General features: G+C 53.2%; 1 protein-coding gene across 1 annotated transcript; it reads right to left on the reverse strand.

Moving 5' to 3' along the window:
* LOC144736656 (uncharacterized) lies at nucleotides 1–17,972 on the reverse strand. Its single transcript, XM_078619228.1, has 14 exons — nucleotides 17,695–17,972; nucleotides 14,688–14,737; nucleotides 14,009–14,058; nucleotides 12,575–12,679; nucleotides 10,046–10,141; nucleotides 8,522–8,602; nucleotides 7,276–7,317; nucleotides 6,729–6,860; nucleotides 5,849–6,017; nucleotides 4,961–5,133; nucleotides 3,894–3,995; nucleotides 3,058–3,189; nucleotides 1,131–1,242; nucleotides 1–695 (listed from the first exon to the last, which is right to left on the reverse strand). The coding sequence occupies exons 2-14, from the start codon at nucleotides 14,692–14,694 to the stop codon at nucleotides 1–3; spliced, it is 1,896 nt and encodes a 631-aa protein (XP_078475354.1). The 5' UTR covers nucleotides 14,695–14,737; nucleotides 17,695–17,972.
* Nucleotides 17,973–19,099: the final 1,127 nt, after the last annotated feature.

Consider the following 19,099-nt stretch of genomic DNA (forward strand, 5'->3'; position numbering starts at 1 on the left):
TCACTCCTGCTTCTCTGCACGCTGATGACCTCCACTCGCAGTGGGGGGCAGGCTCTCCGAGCTGCCGGGCGACCCCCCCTCCCTCTGCCCCCCTCCTACTTGCTTCTCCCGCCCGCTGCCCCTACCCCCCGCTGCCCCGGCCCTGCTGCTGCCCACGTGCCCCCCACACGGCTCCCTGCCGTGCTTCCCCGGCTTCCCGATCGCCAGCTCCTCCGCCGCCCGCTCGGCCAGACCACCACCGCCTCCACCACCACCACCGCCTCCACCACCACCACCACCGCCACCACCACCACCTCCACCACCACCACCGCCGCCACCACCACCGCCACCTCCACCACCACTACCGCCGGTGCTGGCGGCGCGGCCGCGGTTCCCATCGCCGCGTCCGCGCGTCCCGGCCGGTGGCGGCGTCTCCCCCTTGTCCTTTGCCGCAGCTGCCGGTTCTGCCGCCGCCGCCGCCGCTTCCTCCTCCTCCTCCGCTTCGTCCTGGTCGTCGTCCTCATCTTCGTCGTCTTCCTCGTCTTCCTCCTCCTCGTCCTCCTCCTCGTCGTCCGCGTTGTTGTTGCTGCTGCTGTTGCTCTCGTCCGGCTTCTGCGGCTCCGGTTTTTTGATGACGACGACGCCGCCGACGACGCCGTCGCCGTCGGGGCCGCTGGCCGGCAAGGAGCCCTCGTCGGTGGCCGACGCGTCCGAGGCTGCACACACAGAAGGCAAAGATCCCCCGTGTAGCCTTAAACAGACTTTTGGGGCAAGTGCTGTTAGCGAGCACCTATGAAGGCCGGCACGGCGCACGAGGGGGAGGGTGGTTAGCACCAAGCCCGGCCGCCTTTGTCTCCCCAGTGGGGGGTGGGTGGTGTGGCCGGAACCACGGCGGACACCTTTGACCTCACCACTACCTCCCGTCCAGCAGCACACCAGGTGGGGACGGAGGTGAGACATTTTCTACTCGAACTATTGTCACGTTATCCATTCAGTCGAGTTACTGAGCGGGTAAACAGGAGAGAAATCGATTACTGAGAACATCGAACAGGCCCAGTCTCTCTCCCTCACAACGCTGCGTTTGTGGATGTGTCTCTCTCACCACGCTGTGTGTGTGGATATCCCTGGCACGTCTAGGGAGGGAGTCTCACCGTGCGGAGCTGTGGGCTCCGTGTGTGCCGATGCGGTCGTGCCGGGGCTGGGCTCATCCTGCCGCTCCGAGTCGGAGCTCTTCTCCCCCTCGGTCACCTCCATGGGGGCCGACTACAGCACACGGTGGTGGGGAGACCACACACACACACACACAGACACGTACAAACACACACACACACAGACACGTACAAACACACACACACAGGCACGTACAAACACACACATTCAGACGCTGTCTCCCCGACAGACCTGGTCTTCACCTGAGGACGGCTGCTTGCGTTGTGGCCGAAACGTCGTGAGAATTATTTTATTATGTTTTATTTTTATTATTTTATTACTTCCCTTCTACGTGACTTTACCGAAAGAACCAAGAAGATGACACACAGACACATACAGATCTAATGACAGTAGAGTCAACCTGCGGTGCGAGTGGCCACGGGAGGTAATGACAGGGGAGTCAGCCCACAGTGCGAATGGACTGGTGGCCACGGGAGGTAATGACAGGGGAGTCAGCCCACAGTGCGAATGGACTGGTGGCCACGGGAGGTAATGACAGGGGAGTCAGCCCACAGTGCGAATGGACTGGTGGCCACGGGAGGTAATGACAGGGGAGTCAGCCCACAGTGCGAATGGACTGGTGGCCACGGGAGGTAATGACAGGGGAGTCAGCCCACAGTGCGAATGGACTGGTGGCCACGGGAGGTAATGACAGGGGAGTCAGCCCACAGTGCGAATGGACTGGTGGCCACGGGAGGTAATGACAGGGGAGTCAGCCCACAGTGCGAATGGACTGGTGGCTACGGGAGGTAGTGACAGGGGAGTCAGCCCACAGTGCGAATGGACTGGTGGCCACGGGAGGTAATGACAGGGGAGTCAGCCCACAGTGCGAATGGACTGGTGGCCACGGGAATGATCGGGAAGGGAGCGTGGCCAGGTGACGGAAGAGGACGGTGGAGTCTGCTGGTGGAGCCAGTGTCTAGAACCAACGAGAAGGTTCGGGAAGAGGGGCGTGGCCTCGGTCCGTATATCAGGGAGATGCGCGGGATACTTGGGCTATTGCAGTGGCGGTCTCCGCCTGCTCGAGTGAACGTGTCTACTGAATAAAGAAACCATCTCAAGACGAAGTGTGCCAAGTCGTTTTTACACAGACACAAAAAAACAAAGATCCCCCGTATAGCCTTAACAGACTATTAGTGCAAGTGCTGTTAGCGAGCACCTATGAAGGCCATCACGGCACACGAGGGGGGTGGGTGGCCAGCACCACGCTCGGCCACCTTTGTCTCCCCAGTGGCGATGTTTTTTCGCACCGCACCAGGTACTCATTTGAGTCTGAGTCGACCTAGGGGAGGCCCATGACCGGTTCAGATAATTGTCACTTGCCGGATTCGTAGCGCAGCGCGCTAACCACTACACTACCGCTCCCCACACACACACAACAACAACCGCCATTCGCCACTAAGTGGCGGTGACGTCACCACGACACACACACACACGCACACACATACACACAGGTATGCACGTAAACAAATGATAAAAACGACGGTCCCCAATGTAGCCCGCACAGGCTGCTGGGGCGAATGCTGTTAGCGGAGCAGCAACTATGAATGCTGGCACGGCGCAAGAGTGGGGGAGTGCCGCCAAAACCACACCCGGCCACTCCCCAGTCACCGTGGTAAAGTGTGTGTCGTGGCGTGTGTCGTGGCGTGTCGTGGCGTGTGTCGTGCCGTGTGTCGTGCCGTGTGTCGTGCCGTGTGCCGTGTGTCTCACGACAGGCTGTGGACGTGTGTGGAACTTCTTTTGCACCGTGCGTAGCCGACCGCGGTGCGTGTCGCTGGGTGCTGCGTGTGGCCGTGTGTCTCGCCATGCGGTGTGTGTCACCGCGCGTGTCGCCACGCGTGCCGCGGTGTACGTCACCGCGTGCGGCACCTGTGCGGGTGCCGGTGGCGCCGTGGGTTTGTCGCGCTCCTCCTCGCGCCGCTTCTGCGCCGTCTCCTCGGCGGTGGCGGCCACGTCGGCCGCCACCTTCTGCAGGTCAACCTCAATCTTCTGGCCTCGCAGCTGCAACGCACACATCACCGGCGACGACGACGACAACAGCAACCGCCGTTCGCCACTATGCAGTGGTGACGTCACCATGGCGCTTGCGCCAGGCTAGGCGCAGTGTGAGACCACGGGAAGTGTCGAAGGCTCACAACGCAGGAGGTTGTCACAAAACAGACCCAGGTGCCGTGGGTTGACTGAGCGACATCACTGGCGGATGCACCGCCTGTGCTCCGCACTGTGCCAATTTGCGGACTTTTAGCCGCCCGGCGCTGCGCTCGTTGGTGTGAGCGTCGCTCCTCCGCCCTTCGCTGTAGCTGGAGAGCGACTGCCTTCAACTGCCCAGTAACAGCATCCTTCACGAGTGTCCTCCACAGAGGCTGATCTTGACGCTGGTGGTACCAGTCGTCCACTCCTGTACCACGCTGACTAGCCTCCGCCATAGCAAAGTGGGAATTTCTGCCGATGCCTTCGCTGGAGGAGAAGAGAATCTCGGAGCAGCTAATCTCTTGTAAAAGCTGACTGGTGTCACCCAGCGCTTCCGTAGCAGGGGTTGGTGGGTCACGCAGATCACGTAAGATTACGCTTCCCGAAACCAGCCTGGCTCGGACGTGGCCAGAAGACGGGCGAGTAACAGCAAACGGGTTCACAAAAAAAATCGTGTGGTTGGTCTAACAACCCCTAGGCCCCATGCAAGCCCACGGTGTGACCCCGGGCCTCACCCTCTTGAGCTCCGAGTTGAAGCGCTCGGTCGAGTCGAGGAATTTGCGCTTCTTGCCCTGGTGCCGCTCCTCAATCTGCAGCAGCTCCGCCTCCAGCTTTTGCTGCGACGCGGAAACCACGGCGCACGCCACACCGAGTGGGCAACGGTTACTTTTCCACTTACAGAAGAGGGCAAAGAATCTTAAAACGCACGTTTGTTTCTCAACGTGGAGGAACGCCGAGAACAATCCACGCGACCACCAACGGGGGAGAGGGAGAGAACCCGCGATCGAACCCATGACCTCCTGCGTACCAGGCGAGGGAGATGACATGGCCGTGCCACCGCCTGCTTATCTATCATGACACAGGATCGTCTACGACAGTCGGCAGCGATCCGCTCTGTGCCATCTCACCGAGCGGCGCGTACTGGCCCCGAACTCTCCGTCGACGCCGTCTACGATATGCAGCCCACGGTGAAAGCGCCGGTACTGCAATACTAAAGCTATTTTTAAAAAATGTAATTTAGCAGGTAAGGCCCACTGAGCTATTTCTTTTTCAGCAGCGAAACCTGGCCACAAGTGATATCCCAACGAAGTGGCTTGTCACGTGCAAATTTCAACACCATCATCACGATCCATGAGCAGATAGCCCCTCGGTGTCCACTGCACATTACGGATTTTTTTCACTTTCCTACGTATACTTATCCATTATAGTAATAATCCGATATTGCTGTACCCTATATTACTGATCATCCTATGAACAGATTTCAGTAATATAGGGTATAATGCAGATCTAGACACTTTCCAGGGCGGGGGGGGGGAAGAGCAATCATGAAATGTCTCTCTTTTATAATTCGGGCCCTAAATGTATTTTATGGTATCAATAGAATACCAATTTTAGGGTCTCAAGGGGGCGGTATGGGGGGAGTTGGGGGGGTGGGGGGGATTGACCCCCTCCCACAGCCACCGCCCCTCCCCCAACGTAGATTCACCACCGACTGCACCGATCCCTAATCGCGCCGCGCTGTGTGGCAGTGAGCACCGTGCCGCGTGGTGTGCAGCCGACGCCGTTGCCGCCGTTGCCGTACCTGGTGGACCATCAGCGAGTGCACCTGCCGCTTCAGCACCTGCATGCGGTTGGTGGTCACCACGGAGCGCACGTCGGGCACCACCGACTCGTTAAAGATCTCGTTAATGAGACGGTGGTTGCGCAGGAATCGCCCGGCCGACACGTGCTTCACCGAGAAGCCGTCGTCAAAGTCTGACGAGTCGGGGTAGGGGTGAAGCGGTGGGGGGTGGGAGAATAATAATAATAAGATAAAACGCCTTCGGTTAATCAGATCACGGATCATCAAATCGCCCAACGTACGTTTCTATCGGATCGTTTTCACGAGACGGTGACCGGTGGGACGCGCGTGCGTGCAGGATGCAGGCAAGGCCGATTGCCGGGCACCGGAATGGTCTCCACGAGTCCGGCGACCGAGGGAAAAGACTTCGTGCGACTGCGTACACATCTTCTTGGTTCTTTCGGTAAAGTCACGTAGAAGGGAAATAATAAAAAATTAAAACATAATAAAATAATTCTCACGACGTTTCGGCCACAACGCAAGCAGCCGTCCTCAGGTGAAGAACAGGTCTGTGTTCTTCACCTGAGGACGGTCTGTGTTCTTCACCTGAGGACGGCTGCTTGCGTTGTGGCCGAAACGTCGTGAGAATGATTTTATTATGTTTGATTTGTATTATTTTATTATTTCTCTTCTACGTGGCTTTACCGAAAGAACCAAGAAGATGAATCCCTGCAGTCACGAAAGCTTTAAATCGAAATTTGCGTACACATCGCGATTGAGTGGGGGCGCGGGCGCGCGCGCACACGATCACGCAAGCAGCCGCGTGTGTGCGCGCGCTTGCGTGATCGTGTGCGCACCCCCCCCCCCCCCACGCGCCCCCCGCCTCCCCTCATCACCGCGCCCGCGCACCCTCGGGGTCCTCTGCGGGCTGGATGCTCATGTAGGACTCGAGCTTGTCGTTGCGCTGGCGCTGGCGGCTCTCTTCCTCGAGCGCCGCCTCGGCGCGGCTCTTGGCGTTCACGTAGGCCAGGTAGGTGGGCGAGTTGAGGTACGTCTTCATCGCCTCGCTGTACTCGATCTGCGTGCGGCAAGACGGCGGCGGCGGCGGCACTCGTTCAGCTCGCTCAACTCTCGGCAGCGGCTCGGCCGCCTCTCACGGCAAACCCATCGCGGGCGACGGGTCGCGAAATCCGACAGCTCGAAAAGTCGCACGACGCAAATTGTCGCCCGCGGCCGCTCTCGTACGCTCCCCGAGCGGCGGCGGCGGCTGCGCAACAAGGACGCGCCGAAGCCTCACTCGGTCTCTGGGCAGCCCCTTATTCACCCAACGCAGCGATTGCTCGTTCGTCGGCAGAGGTGGCAACCGGGTACCCGATACCCGTACTCTACCCGATACCCGGCTACCCGTACCCGGCCGGGTACGGGCACCCGTTTGCGACCCTGGTGCGGCCGGGTACGGGTAGGCCGTGAGTCACTGGTGAGTCACCGTTTGTCACTCATTTCCCAACGTCTTGTCTCTTCTCACAATTCAAGTTCCTAGAATCAACCCACCCGCGCCTACAACATAGCTTCATCCCAGAGGTCGCAATCGGGTACCCGATACCCGTACCCTACCCGGCTGGGTACGGGTAGGGTACGGGTACGGCCGGGTACGGGTAGGGTACGGGTACGTGTACCCGTTTGCGACCCTGGTGCGGCCGGGTATGGGTACAAGTAATGAATCAAAACCCGTTTGCGACCTCTGCTTCCGCCTCCCTGCAGCAACGGCCGCTCCCCCCCACCCCTTCACCTTCTCCGCCTCGTAGTCGTTGATGTACTCCTGCTTCTCCTCGTCGCTCAAGTCCCTCCACATGCCACCGATGATCTTGCCGATCTCCCACAGCTTGAGGTCCGGGTTCGACGCCTTCACCTGGTCCCAGACCTGGCAAGAGACACGCCCGCGCGCCCCGTACACGCATCTCGCCATCACCACCGCCGCCACCACCACCACCACGACGACCACCGCCACCACCACCAGTGCCGTCACCGCCACCACGATCACCACCAGTGCCGCCACCACCACTAACACCACCACCACGATCACCACCAACAACGTCGACATCGTCATCAACACCGCCACCAAAAAGGAAACTTGACTGCTCTAAAGGCTGCCTGAGAATCCAACCCCAAGTTCTAAGCCCAACGTCTCCGCGGAGGCCGTTGGGCTCGGACAGCGCTCGCTGCTCTCTCTCGCGCTCTCTCTCAGTCTCGTCGCAGGCTCTCGCGCTTTGCTCTCAAGGTCACTCCACACGCGAGGGTCTCTTTCGCCCGAGTGCATCTGAACGAGGGCTTCCCACCTGCACCGTGGCGCGCCCTGCCTTCTTCTTCCCTCCGGTTGGCTACACGCGCACACAGCAGTCGACCAATCAACGCCACCCTCATTGGCAACACGAGCCGCACGTCCCAGCCACTAACCCCCCCCCCCCCCCCACATGCCCGTCCGCCCCCCCTGCCCGCCCGCTCCCCCCCCCCCCACGATCCATCACTCTCTCGTGCGAGGAGTTGATGCTCGGTGTGTTGGGGGAGGGGGGTTGGCTAGAGCCCCCCACCCCCCCCCCCCCCACGGCCGGCTCGCTTCTCTTAACCAAAGCGGAGTTCAACTTATTCCTCACGTCCTCGTCGCGTTCGAGAACGTGTGCCCTAGCCGCGCGCTGTCGACGTTCAATTTGAATGCGACGCTGGATCTGAATTGTTCCCAAATAATGTTAGTGGACAGTTGCGAGGACCGTTCGTGTCCTTTATAGGGGGATCAGTGGTATCATGCACCTATCACTTTCAAATAATTTACGTGAAATTGCAAATAATCGATGCTCAGACGCACACAGTTCAAGGTATGCGACAGATTTCTATTGGCGTCGGGTCGTGGCATAATTTGATTCGGCCACTCGCGTTTGTTTAGCTGTGCGTGTGTGCGTGTGTGCGTGTGTGGGGAGCGGTGGTGTAGCAGTTAGCGCGCTGCGCTATGAACCCGGCAGCCCCGGGTTCGATTCCCGCTCACGGCCAACACCCAGTGACGATTATCCGAACCGGTTCTGGACCTCCCCTAGGTCGACTCAGCCTCATGAGTACCTGGTGCGGTGTGTAAATATCGCCACTGGGGAGACAAAGGCGGTCGGGCGTGGTGCTGGCCACCCACCCCCTCGTGTGTCGTGTTGGCCTTGATCGGTGCTCGCTAACAGCACTTGCCCCAAAAGTCTGTTATGGCTATATGGGGGGAGCGGTTGTGTAGCAGTTAGCGCGCTGCGCTACGAACCTGGTAACCCGAGTTCAATTCCCGCTCACAGCCAATACCAGGGACGATTATCTGAACCGGGCAAGGGCCTCCCCTAGGTCGACTCAGCCTCATGAGTACCTGCTGCGATGTGTAAACATCGCCACTGGGGAGACAAAGGCGGTCGGGCGTGGTGCTGGCCACCCACCCCCTCGTGTGCCGTGCCGGCCTTCACAAGTGCTCGCTAACAACATTTGCCCCAAAATAATATTAAGGCTGTCTAGGGGATCTTTGTCTTGTTTAGTTTTGTATGACGCGCGTGTTTCTCGTACCTTCCGGCTGTAGCGCATGTACGGCATGAGGGGCTTGTCTGGAGGCTTGGGCGGCTTTGGCACCGTGATCCCAGGGTTTGTCTGCGAGCGAAGCAAAGCATGGCACACGGTAACGGTTCGCCACGCCAGCCTGCTAGTGGAACGGCTTGCCACGCCGCACTGACACGCCTCACTGCACGGCGCCAAGACAGATACAAAACACCGCGATACACGCAACTCAGCGCACAGCAACACGCCACACGACGCCACACTACGACAAGCCACTCCAACAAAGCCACTGCACCACATATTCTTGGTTCTTTCGGTAACGTCACGTAGAAGGGAAATAATAAAATAATAAAAATAAAACATAATAAAAATTCTCACGACGTTTTGATTGCAACATCATCAGGTGTGAAAACTACAGCAAGAAAATGTTTTAGCTGTAAAAAAAACAAAAAGTCTTGCTGTAGTTTTCACACCTGATGATAATTGCTTGTGTTGCAATCAAAACGTCGTGATATTTTTTATTATTTTTATTTTTATTATTTCCCTTCTACGTGACTTTACCGAAAGAACCAACAATATGAATCCCTGCAGTCACGAAAGCTTTAAATCAAAATTACACTGCACCACATCACAACACACTGCACCACAACAGACTGCACCATACACCACGCCGCACTACGACAATCCACTGCAAGCGACACAGCACTCCTATGCAAAACCACAGACCTCAAAGAGTACAACACAACACTAACAACAAACCCAACCTGCAAAACACACCACTCGATGCAAGAACCCACCACTCCACAGCACACTAAAGGCACACGCGGCGCACCACTGCCCACGACAGAAACACTCGCTGGCTCGCTCGCTCGACACAACACGCTCCCGCCGCCCCGACGTTTCGCTCCGCGCGCTGCCACAGCGCTCTCCACTCACTTCCCGAAGAAGCTTCCAGGACGCGGAGCGAAACGTCGGACATCACGCCGAACAAGGGGTGGGGGAGTTGGGGGGGGGGTGTGGTGGGTGCTGCTGGGGGGCGGGGCAATCCGAAAGCATATCGGATAACTACAAGCCACTCGGTGCCCCCCGCCTTGTCAGCTGGGAATGTCGGGGGGGGGGGCAGAACGAGGCGAGCCACCCCCGGTAGGGGAGTGACGCCCAGGGTTGTGGGTAATCGTGTACCTTAGCACCTTACCCGGGGAGGGAGGGAGGGACATGGGAGGGAGGTACAAGGGAGGGAGGGATTGAGGTACGAGGGAGGGAGGGACATGGGATGTAGGGAGGTACATGCGAGGTACATGGGATGGAGGGAAGAACATGTGATGTACATAGGATGTAGGGAGGTACATGCGAGGTACATGGGATGGAGGGAAGAACATGTGATGTACATGGGATGGAGGGAGGTACATTCGAGGTGCATGGGAGGGAGGGAAGAACATGTGACGTACATGGGATGGCGGGAGGTACATTCGAGGTGCATGGGATGGAGGGAGGTACATTCGAGGTGCATGGGAGGGAGGGAGGGAGGTCACTCACTAGGCCGTGCAAGGCATAGCTGTACGCGGGGGCGGCCCAGGTGTCACGAAACTGCCTGGAGGCTATGTCGTGAGACTGCCTACCCAGGTACGATGTCTACGCACACGGTGAGGGGAGGGGGGAGGTGGGAGGGAATGGGAGCAGCAGGCGGTGGTGGTGATGAGGCATGCGTTACGACAAAGCCAAAAAGAAAATGTAGGGTGGGGGGATGGCGGGAGGTTTGCAAGCTGTGGAGGGGGGGAGGCTGCTCAAAAGCGGACCGCGTAACTCTTCTTTGGAGGCAACCGAAAGAGCCTTCAGACCCAAACGAAAAGCAAGGCAACCGATTATACGTCCCCGTTCACCCCGCGCTAAAGACAAGATAAGCATTCGGCGGCGTCGTGGAGAATCTAAGTTCCATGATGAATAATCAGACGACACGCCTCCTCCTTCGCACACATCTGTCCCACTGCATTAAGAAAAAAAACTATTTTAAAAAGTATTTTATTACACATCCCATCATCAGCCACGTGGCCTTCTGGGAGTGCTTCATGCAAGGAAAAATTCCGGACCGGTGTCATCAGCAGCATCTCATCAGCAGTGAGGCTAACGTGGATCAATTGTATGTTTATTTAGTTTAAGTGAGAGGACAGACGTGTTGAGGAGACGCGCTTGTCCGATTGTCCGTTCTGTGACGTATGCCACAGTCCACAGCAGGTACATGGGCGGTGGTGGGCGGGCAGGGGTGGATGGGAGGGAGGGTAGGAGTTAGGGTGTGGAGGAAGGTGGGGGGGCGGGCAGGCGGGGACAAAGCCAAGCAGGGTCAAGCGCAGAAGGCGACAGCCGTAACAGTCGGGTGGTGGCAGCTGAGCTGGAAACTGAACCCATTACGCTGTGGAGAGAAGTGGGTCCGTGGAGGGAACACTGGCCCAGGAGTTCAACTCGGCCCTCGTGGTTGAGCCATGGAGGCAACCGGCTTCCCCAGCTGGTGTCAGAGGTCGCAATCGGGTACCCGATACCCGTACCCTACCCGATACCTGGCTACCCGTACCCGGCCGGGTACAGGTACAGGTACTCGTTTGCGACCCTGGTGCGGCCGGGTACGAGTAGGCCGTGAGTCACTGGTGAGTAACCGTTTGTCACTCATTTCCCAACGTCTTGTCTCTTCTCACAATTCAAGTTCCTAGAATCAACCCACCCGCGCCTGCAACATGGCTTCATCCCGGAGGTCGCAATCGGGTACCCGTACCCTACCCGATACTCAGCCGGGTACGGGTAAGGAATCAAAACTCGTTTGCGACCTCTGGCTGGCGTACACCATGATTCGCCACCACACCCACACCCTCCCTGCCTCTCCCCCCACTGCGGTTCCATCACGTGTCACAATGCAGGGTCAAAAAGAAGCGCGCTGGGTGGGGCACGTGTGTAAGATGAGGGGGGGGTGAGCCGGTTTACCGAGACGTGAATTGGAGTGGTCTCCACGAGTCTAGCGACCAAGCGGAAAGAAAGAAAAGAACTAAGACCTAAGCCCAGATGGTGCAGTTTCAGCTGCAGGATATAGCAGGTCAGAAAGCGTTGGCCACGAGGTGGTGGTGGAATCAACAGCGTCGGCCTCCGTGACGTCTTGACCCTTCATCTTGAATTCAGGGTCAAGGTTGACTTCAAGCGTGGATTCAACTCTGACTATTGAATTCAAGGTCGAGTTCTTTTTTTTTTTAACTAAAACTTTGTTGCGGACGAAATCGCTGCGTTGTAAATGGCGTGGCGCAAAGTGGGAGGAGAAAAACAAACCCAGCGTAGCGCACCGACCCAGTCCACCGTTTAACGAGACGAGGCACGGCAGTAGCCATCTTAATGCAGAAAGCTTGCATGCAAGGGAGGACAGCTCGCACACACGGGGGGGGGAGGTCATTCACAATGCAATGGTTACAAAAGACGAATGATTCAAACGTCGTAGGCAAAAATCCGACATGCATTATTTGAAACGTGCGATTAATGGGGCCGACGGGCAGCGTTAATGACGTCGCTGCTACGGTGCGGGGCGGGTTACGCGGGCGCGTTCTACACTACTCAACTCGGCATGGTCCACAATTCAAAGCTTGGTCTCCGCGAATGCAATTGTTTTGCCTGAGGGTCGGAGGCAGGCAGGGGCTGTTAGCCGCAATCGCGCTGTTCTCTGTGAGGTTCAATAATGTTTATCGTCAGCGGTTACAGCAGCCATATAAACCCCGCCGGCCTCCGGCGATGTGATCATAATGGTTTTGAAACTAAACTCGGTTACAATCGTCAAATGTCCGCTTAATTTTCAACAGTCCGTTTTGCAGAAAAAACCCCCCGAATAAATTGGAATATTTTCTCACGTGACAACTGGTGGACGGTTGTAGTTTAATAACAAAAATGTACATTACACTGACACTATCTAAAGAAACGAAATATGAAGTGTAAAATTGGTCAAGAAAAAGCCTACTTGTAAAATGCAATTTAACACAGTTTTTGTTCCGCCACCATGCGGCTCAGCCTGGCCCCAGGGCCTGTCACTCACTCACTCACCATGGCTCTACTGTTGGCTCCAGGCTGTCCACCCAACTTGTAGTTGTTGTAGGCCAGGTGGCTGTACGGGTTGTAGCCCACGAAGCCAGGGTTGCTGGTTGTTTGCTGTAGATACGGTGGGGCCAACGGGGTGTGAATATACAACAACAAAGACAGCGGTATCCTTCTTAACACCCATGAAGCAAACCCATACACACTACACCCAAACACACACACACAGACATCAATGTCCCCAGCAGAGAATGCAACAGGCTGTTGGGGCAAGCGCTGTTAGCGAGCACCTACGAAGGCCGGCAAGGCACACGAGGCGGTGGGTGGCCAACACCACGCCCGACGGCTTTCGTCTCCCTAGTGGCGATGTTTACCAGGTACTCATTTGAGGCCGAATCGACCTAGGGGAGGCTCAGAACCGGTTCAGATAATCGCGACTGGTGTTGGTCATGAGCAGGAATCGAACTCGAGTCGCCAGGTTCGTAGCGCAGTGAGCTAATCGCTACACTGCCTAAGCCCAGATGGTGCAGTGGCACTAACAACAGCACACACACACATACACACACACTAACATACACACGAGCTGGCAGAGTGTTAACAACAACCACTGCAGATGACTCAATTGGGACTACACAGTAGCAAGCATTACTCCCTACTGGCAGACTAATGCTCCCAGGTCACTCTTGTAAATGAAAAGAACACTCAACACATTCATAGCACATAAATGAAGATGGGCCCATTACTCGAAAATTCACCTTAACATATTTTTTTCTTTAAAGACTACGCAGTGTTGTTGACGAACGTGTTGTGTTTTAGTTTTTAGTTGTTGGTTGTGCTTGTACACAGCGTATCTAATTAATTTGTTTAACCTCGCAAGAGACCAAATCCTGGTCTTTTGAGTTCTCACACTGGTTAAAGAAAATAAACCTGAAACGTGATTCGCATTACGCACAACCAGGGCAAGGGCTGTTTAGCGAGCACCGGTTTAGGACTTTAGAGCAAAACACGGAACGCAAGGACTAAAAAAAAAGACTCAAATAATTCTGACTCGATCGCCATGCACGGCACTCCTCTTATTAGCTGGCCATGTGAGGTGCACAATTACCCAGTGTGGAAAATTATTACACAGGTAATTGAGTTTTGTGACACCTATCACATTCCACAGGCAATTTAGTGCTTCGCAACCTTTTTCATTTCACGGCACACTCTCAAACTTGCCCAGATCTTCACGGAACACGCAATTCGATTTTCTTTTTCAAAGCAACGGCTCAATATCCGTGACTGTTGGCCCCGGTCAAAAGGACAACTGTCGATGGCCAAAGGATAGCCGGATATGAATTACGAAGACGTTCCCGGGCTGTTTGGGTTTCCAGGCCAGAGAAAGAGGCCCAGTGTGGGTTCAGAGTTCACGAAGCAGACGGGAGAGCAGGCCGATTGGCTTACTGCCGGAGTGGTGGTGCCGGGGGCTGGGGAGGCGGTCACAGGTGGCCGTCCTGCACACACGCAGACACACACGCAGACACACACGCATAAACTCACCTACACATATACACCATCACTTCTTAAAACCCCACTCTTTATCTCAACCACTATCATCTTAAATTTCGATTTAAAGTTTTCGTGACTGCAGGGATTCATCTTCTTGGTTCTTTCGGTAAAGTCACGTGGAATGGAAATAATAAAATAATAAAAATAAAACGTAATAAAATAATTCTCACGTTTCGGCCACAACGCAAGCAGTAGTCCTCAGGTGAAGAACAGGTCTGTCAGAAAGACAGACCTGTTCTTCACCTGAGGACGGCTGTTCTATTTTTATTATTTTATTATTTCCATTCTACGTGACTTTACCGAAAGAACCAAGAAGACACTATCATCTTACGTACAATTTTAATATTTCTGCAAAGTGCCTCGGAATAAGGCACGATAAAAATCTAGATAAGATGTCACATACACAAGCAGACGCACGGTATAAAGTATAGTATTAATAATAATCCCCCTCTGTTTATCTTTGATATTTTCGGGGTAAGTACTGTTAGCGACTGCGGTGGATGTGAAGGTCTGCAGAGGAGACGGGGACTCGAACCCAGCCACGTGGGAGCACGGGGCCAACGGTAAGACTCACGCGACATGGTGACTTGTGGCTACTCCGCTGGTCACCCACAGAGAGAAATCCTGCCGTGGAAACACACACAGATACACACACGTGGGCGCAAAACGTGTCATCCACCCCATTGCCCCATCGCACAAACCGCCATCCACGGGCACACGTTTTATGTATGTTGCACTTGTCGCATCGTACGTAGCCAGCCGTGCTAAGGGGCCGTCCATAAATGACGTCACGCACCTAGGGGAGGGGGGGGGTCAGACATTTGTAACGATGTGTGACGAGGGGGGGGGGTGAGAAATGTGACATCACATAAAAATGCGCAACTTTAAATAATTAAATAGACTTTTTAATAAATGTTTTCTCCTACAACATCAGAGTGCAGCGCCACATTAAATACGCACTACAATGACAATAGTTTAAAGCGATTTGAAGCATGTTTTATATTTTGGGGGGGGGCGCAGAGCTTTGTGACGTCATATTTGAGGGGGGGTCTGACTTTTTGTGATGTCGTGTGACTAGGTGGGGGGGGGCAAAAATCGTCCAAAATCGCGTGACGTCATTTATGGACGGCCCCTAATCGGAGGTGCAATTATGTATGTATGTTGAACTTCTTTCGCACCGTACGTAGCCAACCGTGCCAATCGGAGACCGATTCATACACCATAAGTGTTGAGCAGTATCTGAAAACATATATATGTGGGCTGATGTGAAAAAAGTTCGGATATGTAATAAGTATAACCCGTAAAAACAAAGTTTTTCACTATAAATCCTTTATATGCGTGGCGGCTAGAGTCCTCTCGTCCTCTGGCTTGAGATGGCTGCCACCTATGGGTCAGATGATTGCATGGCACCATTAAGCAATTGGTAATTAAATATATTTTTGTCCTAAAAAGTGTAACATTTTGGAAAAAATTTTTCACGAACATTGTCACGCACGAGTCTGTGTGGAAAATGTCAGCTCGATTGGATCACGGGAAGTGGGTTAAAAACGACCGAAAGATTTGCACGGTCCTAAGCAAGCAAGCGAACTTAATATAAAGGATTTAATAATAAACTTCTACTCTGGACGCCCTAGCAAACGAGATGTTCCACCCCAAGGGTTATCCTGGTAAAACATTTACTAAATAAACGAATTAATAACTCGAGTGTAAATGACAAGTTGCACCATGCGTAAACAATGCACCGAGTGAATGCGAGCGGACAAGTGGCGATTGAATATTCGACTTTGTCCTTGCACACAGTTTGTTGTCAATCCACTGCTGGATGAATGCCTCCTCCATGACTGTTGGTGGTGGGTGTTTGTTGACCATACTTCACCTCGATGGTCAATGCGGGTTGGTGAAGAAGAGAGGAATTGGGTGGAGGTAGGCCTCGGCAAGGTAAAGTAATTTACCATTTTTAAATCCTTTATATTAAGTTCACTTGCGTACTTGCTTGCGCGCTTACGACCGTGCAAATCTTTCGGTCGTGTTTTAACCCACTTCCCGTGATCCAATCGAGCTGACATTTTGCACACAGACTCGTTGTGCGTGACAATTTATTTTCGTGAAAAAAAATGTCCAAAATTTTCCACTTTTTAGGGAAATTTTTTTTGCATATTTAATTTAAAATACCAATGTGATAAAAATGAAACTCTTACTCAAGAAAAACAGAAATGAATAATAAAATAAAACCGATGCCACGCATATAAAGGATTTATAGTGAAAAACTTTGTTTTTACGGGTTATTTTTTTACCGGGTAAAAGGGTAAAGGTAAAGGGTAAAGATGTAGACATGCCAAGGGGTAAGGTAAAGGGTATGGTAAAGGTAGCTCGGAAGAATTACCAGGTAGGGTAAAGGTAGCGTGAAGTATTACCCGGTAAATACAGTACCTTGTTTACCGCTAAAAGCTCTGTGGCGCAGTCCGTGGCCTCCATTTAATAAGTTATATTTGAAAAAACTTGATTAAAAACACGCTTTTATTAAATGTACTAGTAATGACAGAACTCCAGGAAGTGTTAAAAATATATATATTGTAATGATATACAGTAATATAGTATTGTCATGCAGTCGATACCACATTAGGAAGTGGGTTAAAATTGAGTTACAAGATTTGAGGATACAACAACAACGACAACAACAGAGTGAGTTAAAAGAAAGCGTGTAAAATTGGAATCATCGAGAGTATTCTATATGAATAACGCGATCTACCTATAGCGTTTACCGTTATAAACCTTTTTCATGTGTAGTACCCCAGTAATTACCCTGTAATCGGGTAATTTGTATGGGGTTAGGGTAAAAGATATGGTAAAGGAATGCACGTTGCTTTTTTACATTTTACCGTTTACCTTACCTGCTAAAAGGTAAAAGGTAAGGGTAGAGTGATTGTATTGTGGTAAGGTAAAAGGTAGGGTAAAGGTAGGCTCGTTGATTTTAACTTTTCACCTTACAGAGGCCTAGATGGAGGTGTGAACTGGTTGTGATATCAAAACGCCCCCATCACTGCGCCACCGCTCCACTGCACAATGTATTTACTCAACACTATTATCATGCGATTACAGTCATGCCATATTATTTGTGTGGGTTTCCACAGTGTCATTATTATACGCCTGTCATAGGACAGTCGCCATATTAATAACGGCGAATTTAAATACGGTAATAGTGTACAATACTATTGTTTTACAATCACCATATTGACTGTAAACACCACATCAACAATAAACGGCCTTCATAAATCCACTGCTGGATGAACGTCCCTCTTAATTAACATTAACGTACCTAATTTAACGATTGTCATTATCGAACGATATTAAAATCGCTTATTAATGGCGTGCCGACACGTAATCGCAGCGCACACATTAACACGCCCAAAGCTAATGCAGATATTATTGAATTTTTTTATGACCATCGATTAACCCCGTTAGCATCAACGCCTTTGTTATGCAATTATTATTTTAAAGTTTTAATCCAGATACCCCGGAGAACCGGGAGCCTTTAGGAGGTGGTTGGTGGTGTTAAGAGGGGTGGGGGGGGGCCCGCGTACCGGGGCTTCCGCGGGAATCCGAGCACCGGCGCCCGTAGAAGAATCCAGGCAAGGCGGCAGGCTTCACCCCGCGCCTGCGGTCCGATGGGGTTGGCGGGCCACGGCGACACGGAGAGGACGTGAGACCAGCAACACCACTCCTCCCTTCCTCCTCTTCGCCCGCGATCGACGCACTCGAAACGCGGTCGACGAGGAGGACTCAGAGGGACATCGTTTTACGTCGAAACGGACCTACGCGCGACACGGCCTTACCCGCGCCGGTCAGGACCCCTAGGGCTGCCCTGCGCAAGAGCCCGAGTGCCTGATTAATATAATTTAATATTAGATATTTTAAATATTTAATGTATAATATAAAAATGTGAATAATGTAGGAGAGGACGTTAAACACGGGAGATGGAGCAATTAAATCAGTTTCATCTTCTTGGTTCTTTCGGTAAAGTCACGTAGAAGGGAAATAATAAAATAATAAAAATAAAACATAATAAAATACAATTCTCACGACGTTTCGGCCACAGCGCAAGCAGCCGTCCTCAGGTGAAGAACAGGTCTGTCGGAAAGACGTCTGATCTGTTCTTCACCTGAGGACGGCTGCTTGCGTTGTGGCCGAAACGTCGTGAGAATTGTATTTTATTATGTTTTATTTTTTATTATTTTATTATTTCCCTTCTACGTGACTTTACCGAAAGAACCAAGAATATGAATCCCTGCAGTCACGAAAGCTTTAAATCGAAAAAAATGGCTGATGATGTTTATATATTTTTTATGCCGCTTGCAACTGCTGCAATTTTACTGGTAGGAACCACCTGGTTCCACCAGCCCACAGGGGATTATTGTGTCCGTCCGTCCGTCGTGCATCCAAAAATGGGAGGGGTCGGGCTGGGTGGACAGGGGAGGGTGGGGAGGGGCTGGGTGGAGAGGGGAGGGTGGGGAGGGGCTGGGTGGAGAGGGGAGGGTGGGGAGGGGCTGGGTGGGGAGGGTGGGGAGGGTGGGGCTGGGTGGGGGATGGGAGGGGTGGGGCTGGGTGGGGAGGGGCTGGTCACCCCGTGGTGCCCTTATAAAACTCAACGTTTAACCTACTCACGCCCGCTTGTGCCCGCCCTCACAGTCGGGCATATTTGCGGAATACACCACGCCGCCGTTGACCCTGGCCATTGACCGAGCAACCCAACGTTCCTACCAGCTCCCTCCGCAGGACAATGTGTTTATGTAAAACGCGTGGCGTCCCTTGAACTGAGCCAGGTTATTTATTACTAAACTAAACTTTTTAAAAATGTTACCACGTAAGGCCCCACTGAGCTAATTGTATACATTTTTTAGTACACGCTTTTATTAACTCACTATATCTGTTGTCGTATCCTCAAAACTTGTAACTCAATTTTAACCCACTTCCCAAATGTGGTATCGA

This window comes from Lampetra planeri, chromosome 62, assembly GCF_965212315.1.
Source record: "Lampetra planeri chromosome 62, kcLamPlan1.2.h2, whole genome shotgun sequence".
Taxonomy (NCBI): Eukaryota; Metazoa; Chordata; class Hyperoartia; order Petromyzontiformes; family Petromyzontidae; genus Lampetra; species Lampetra planeri.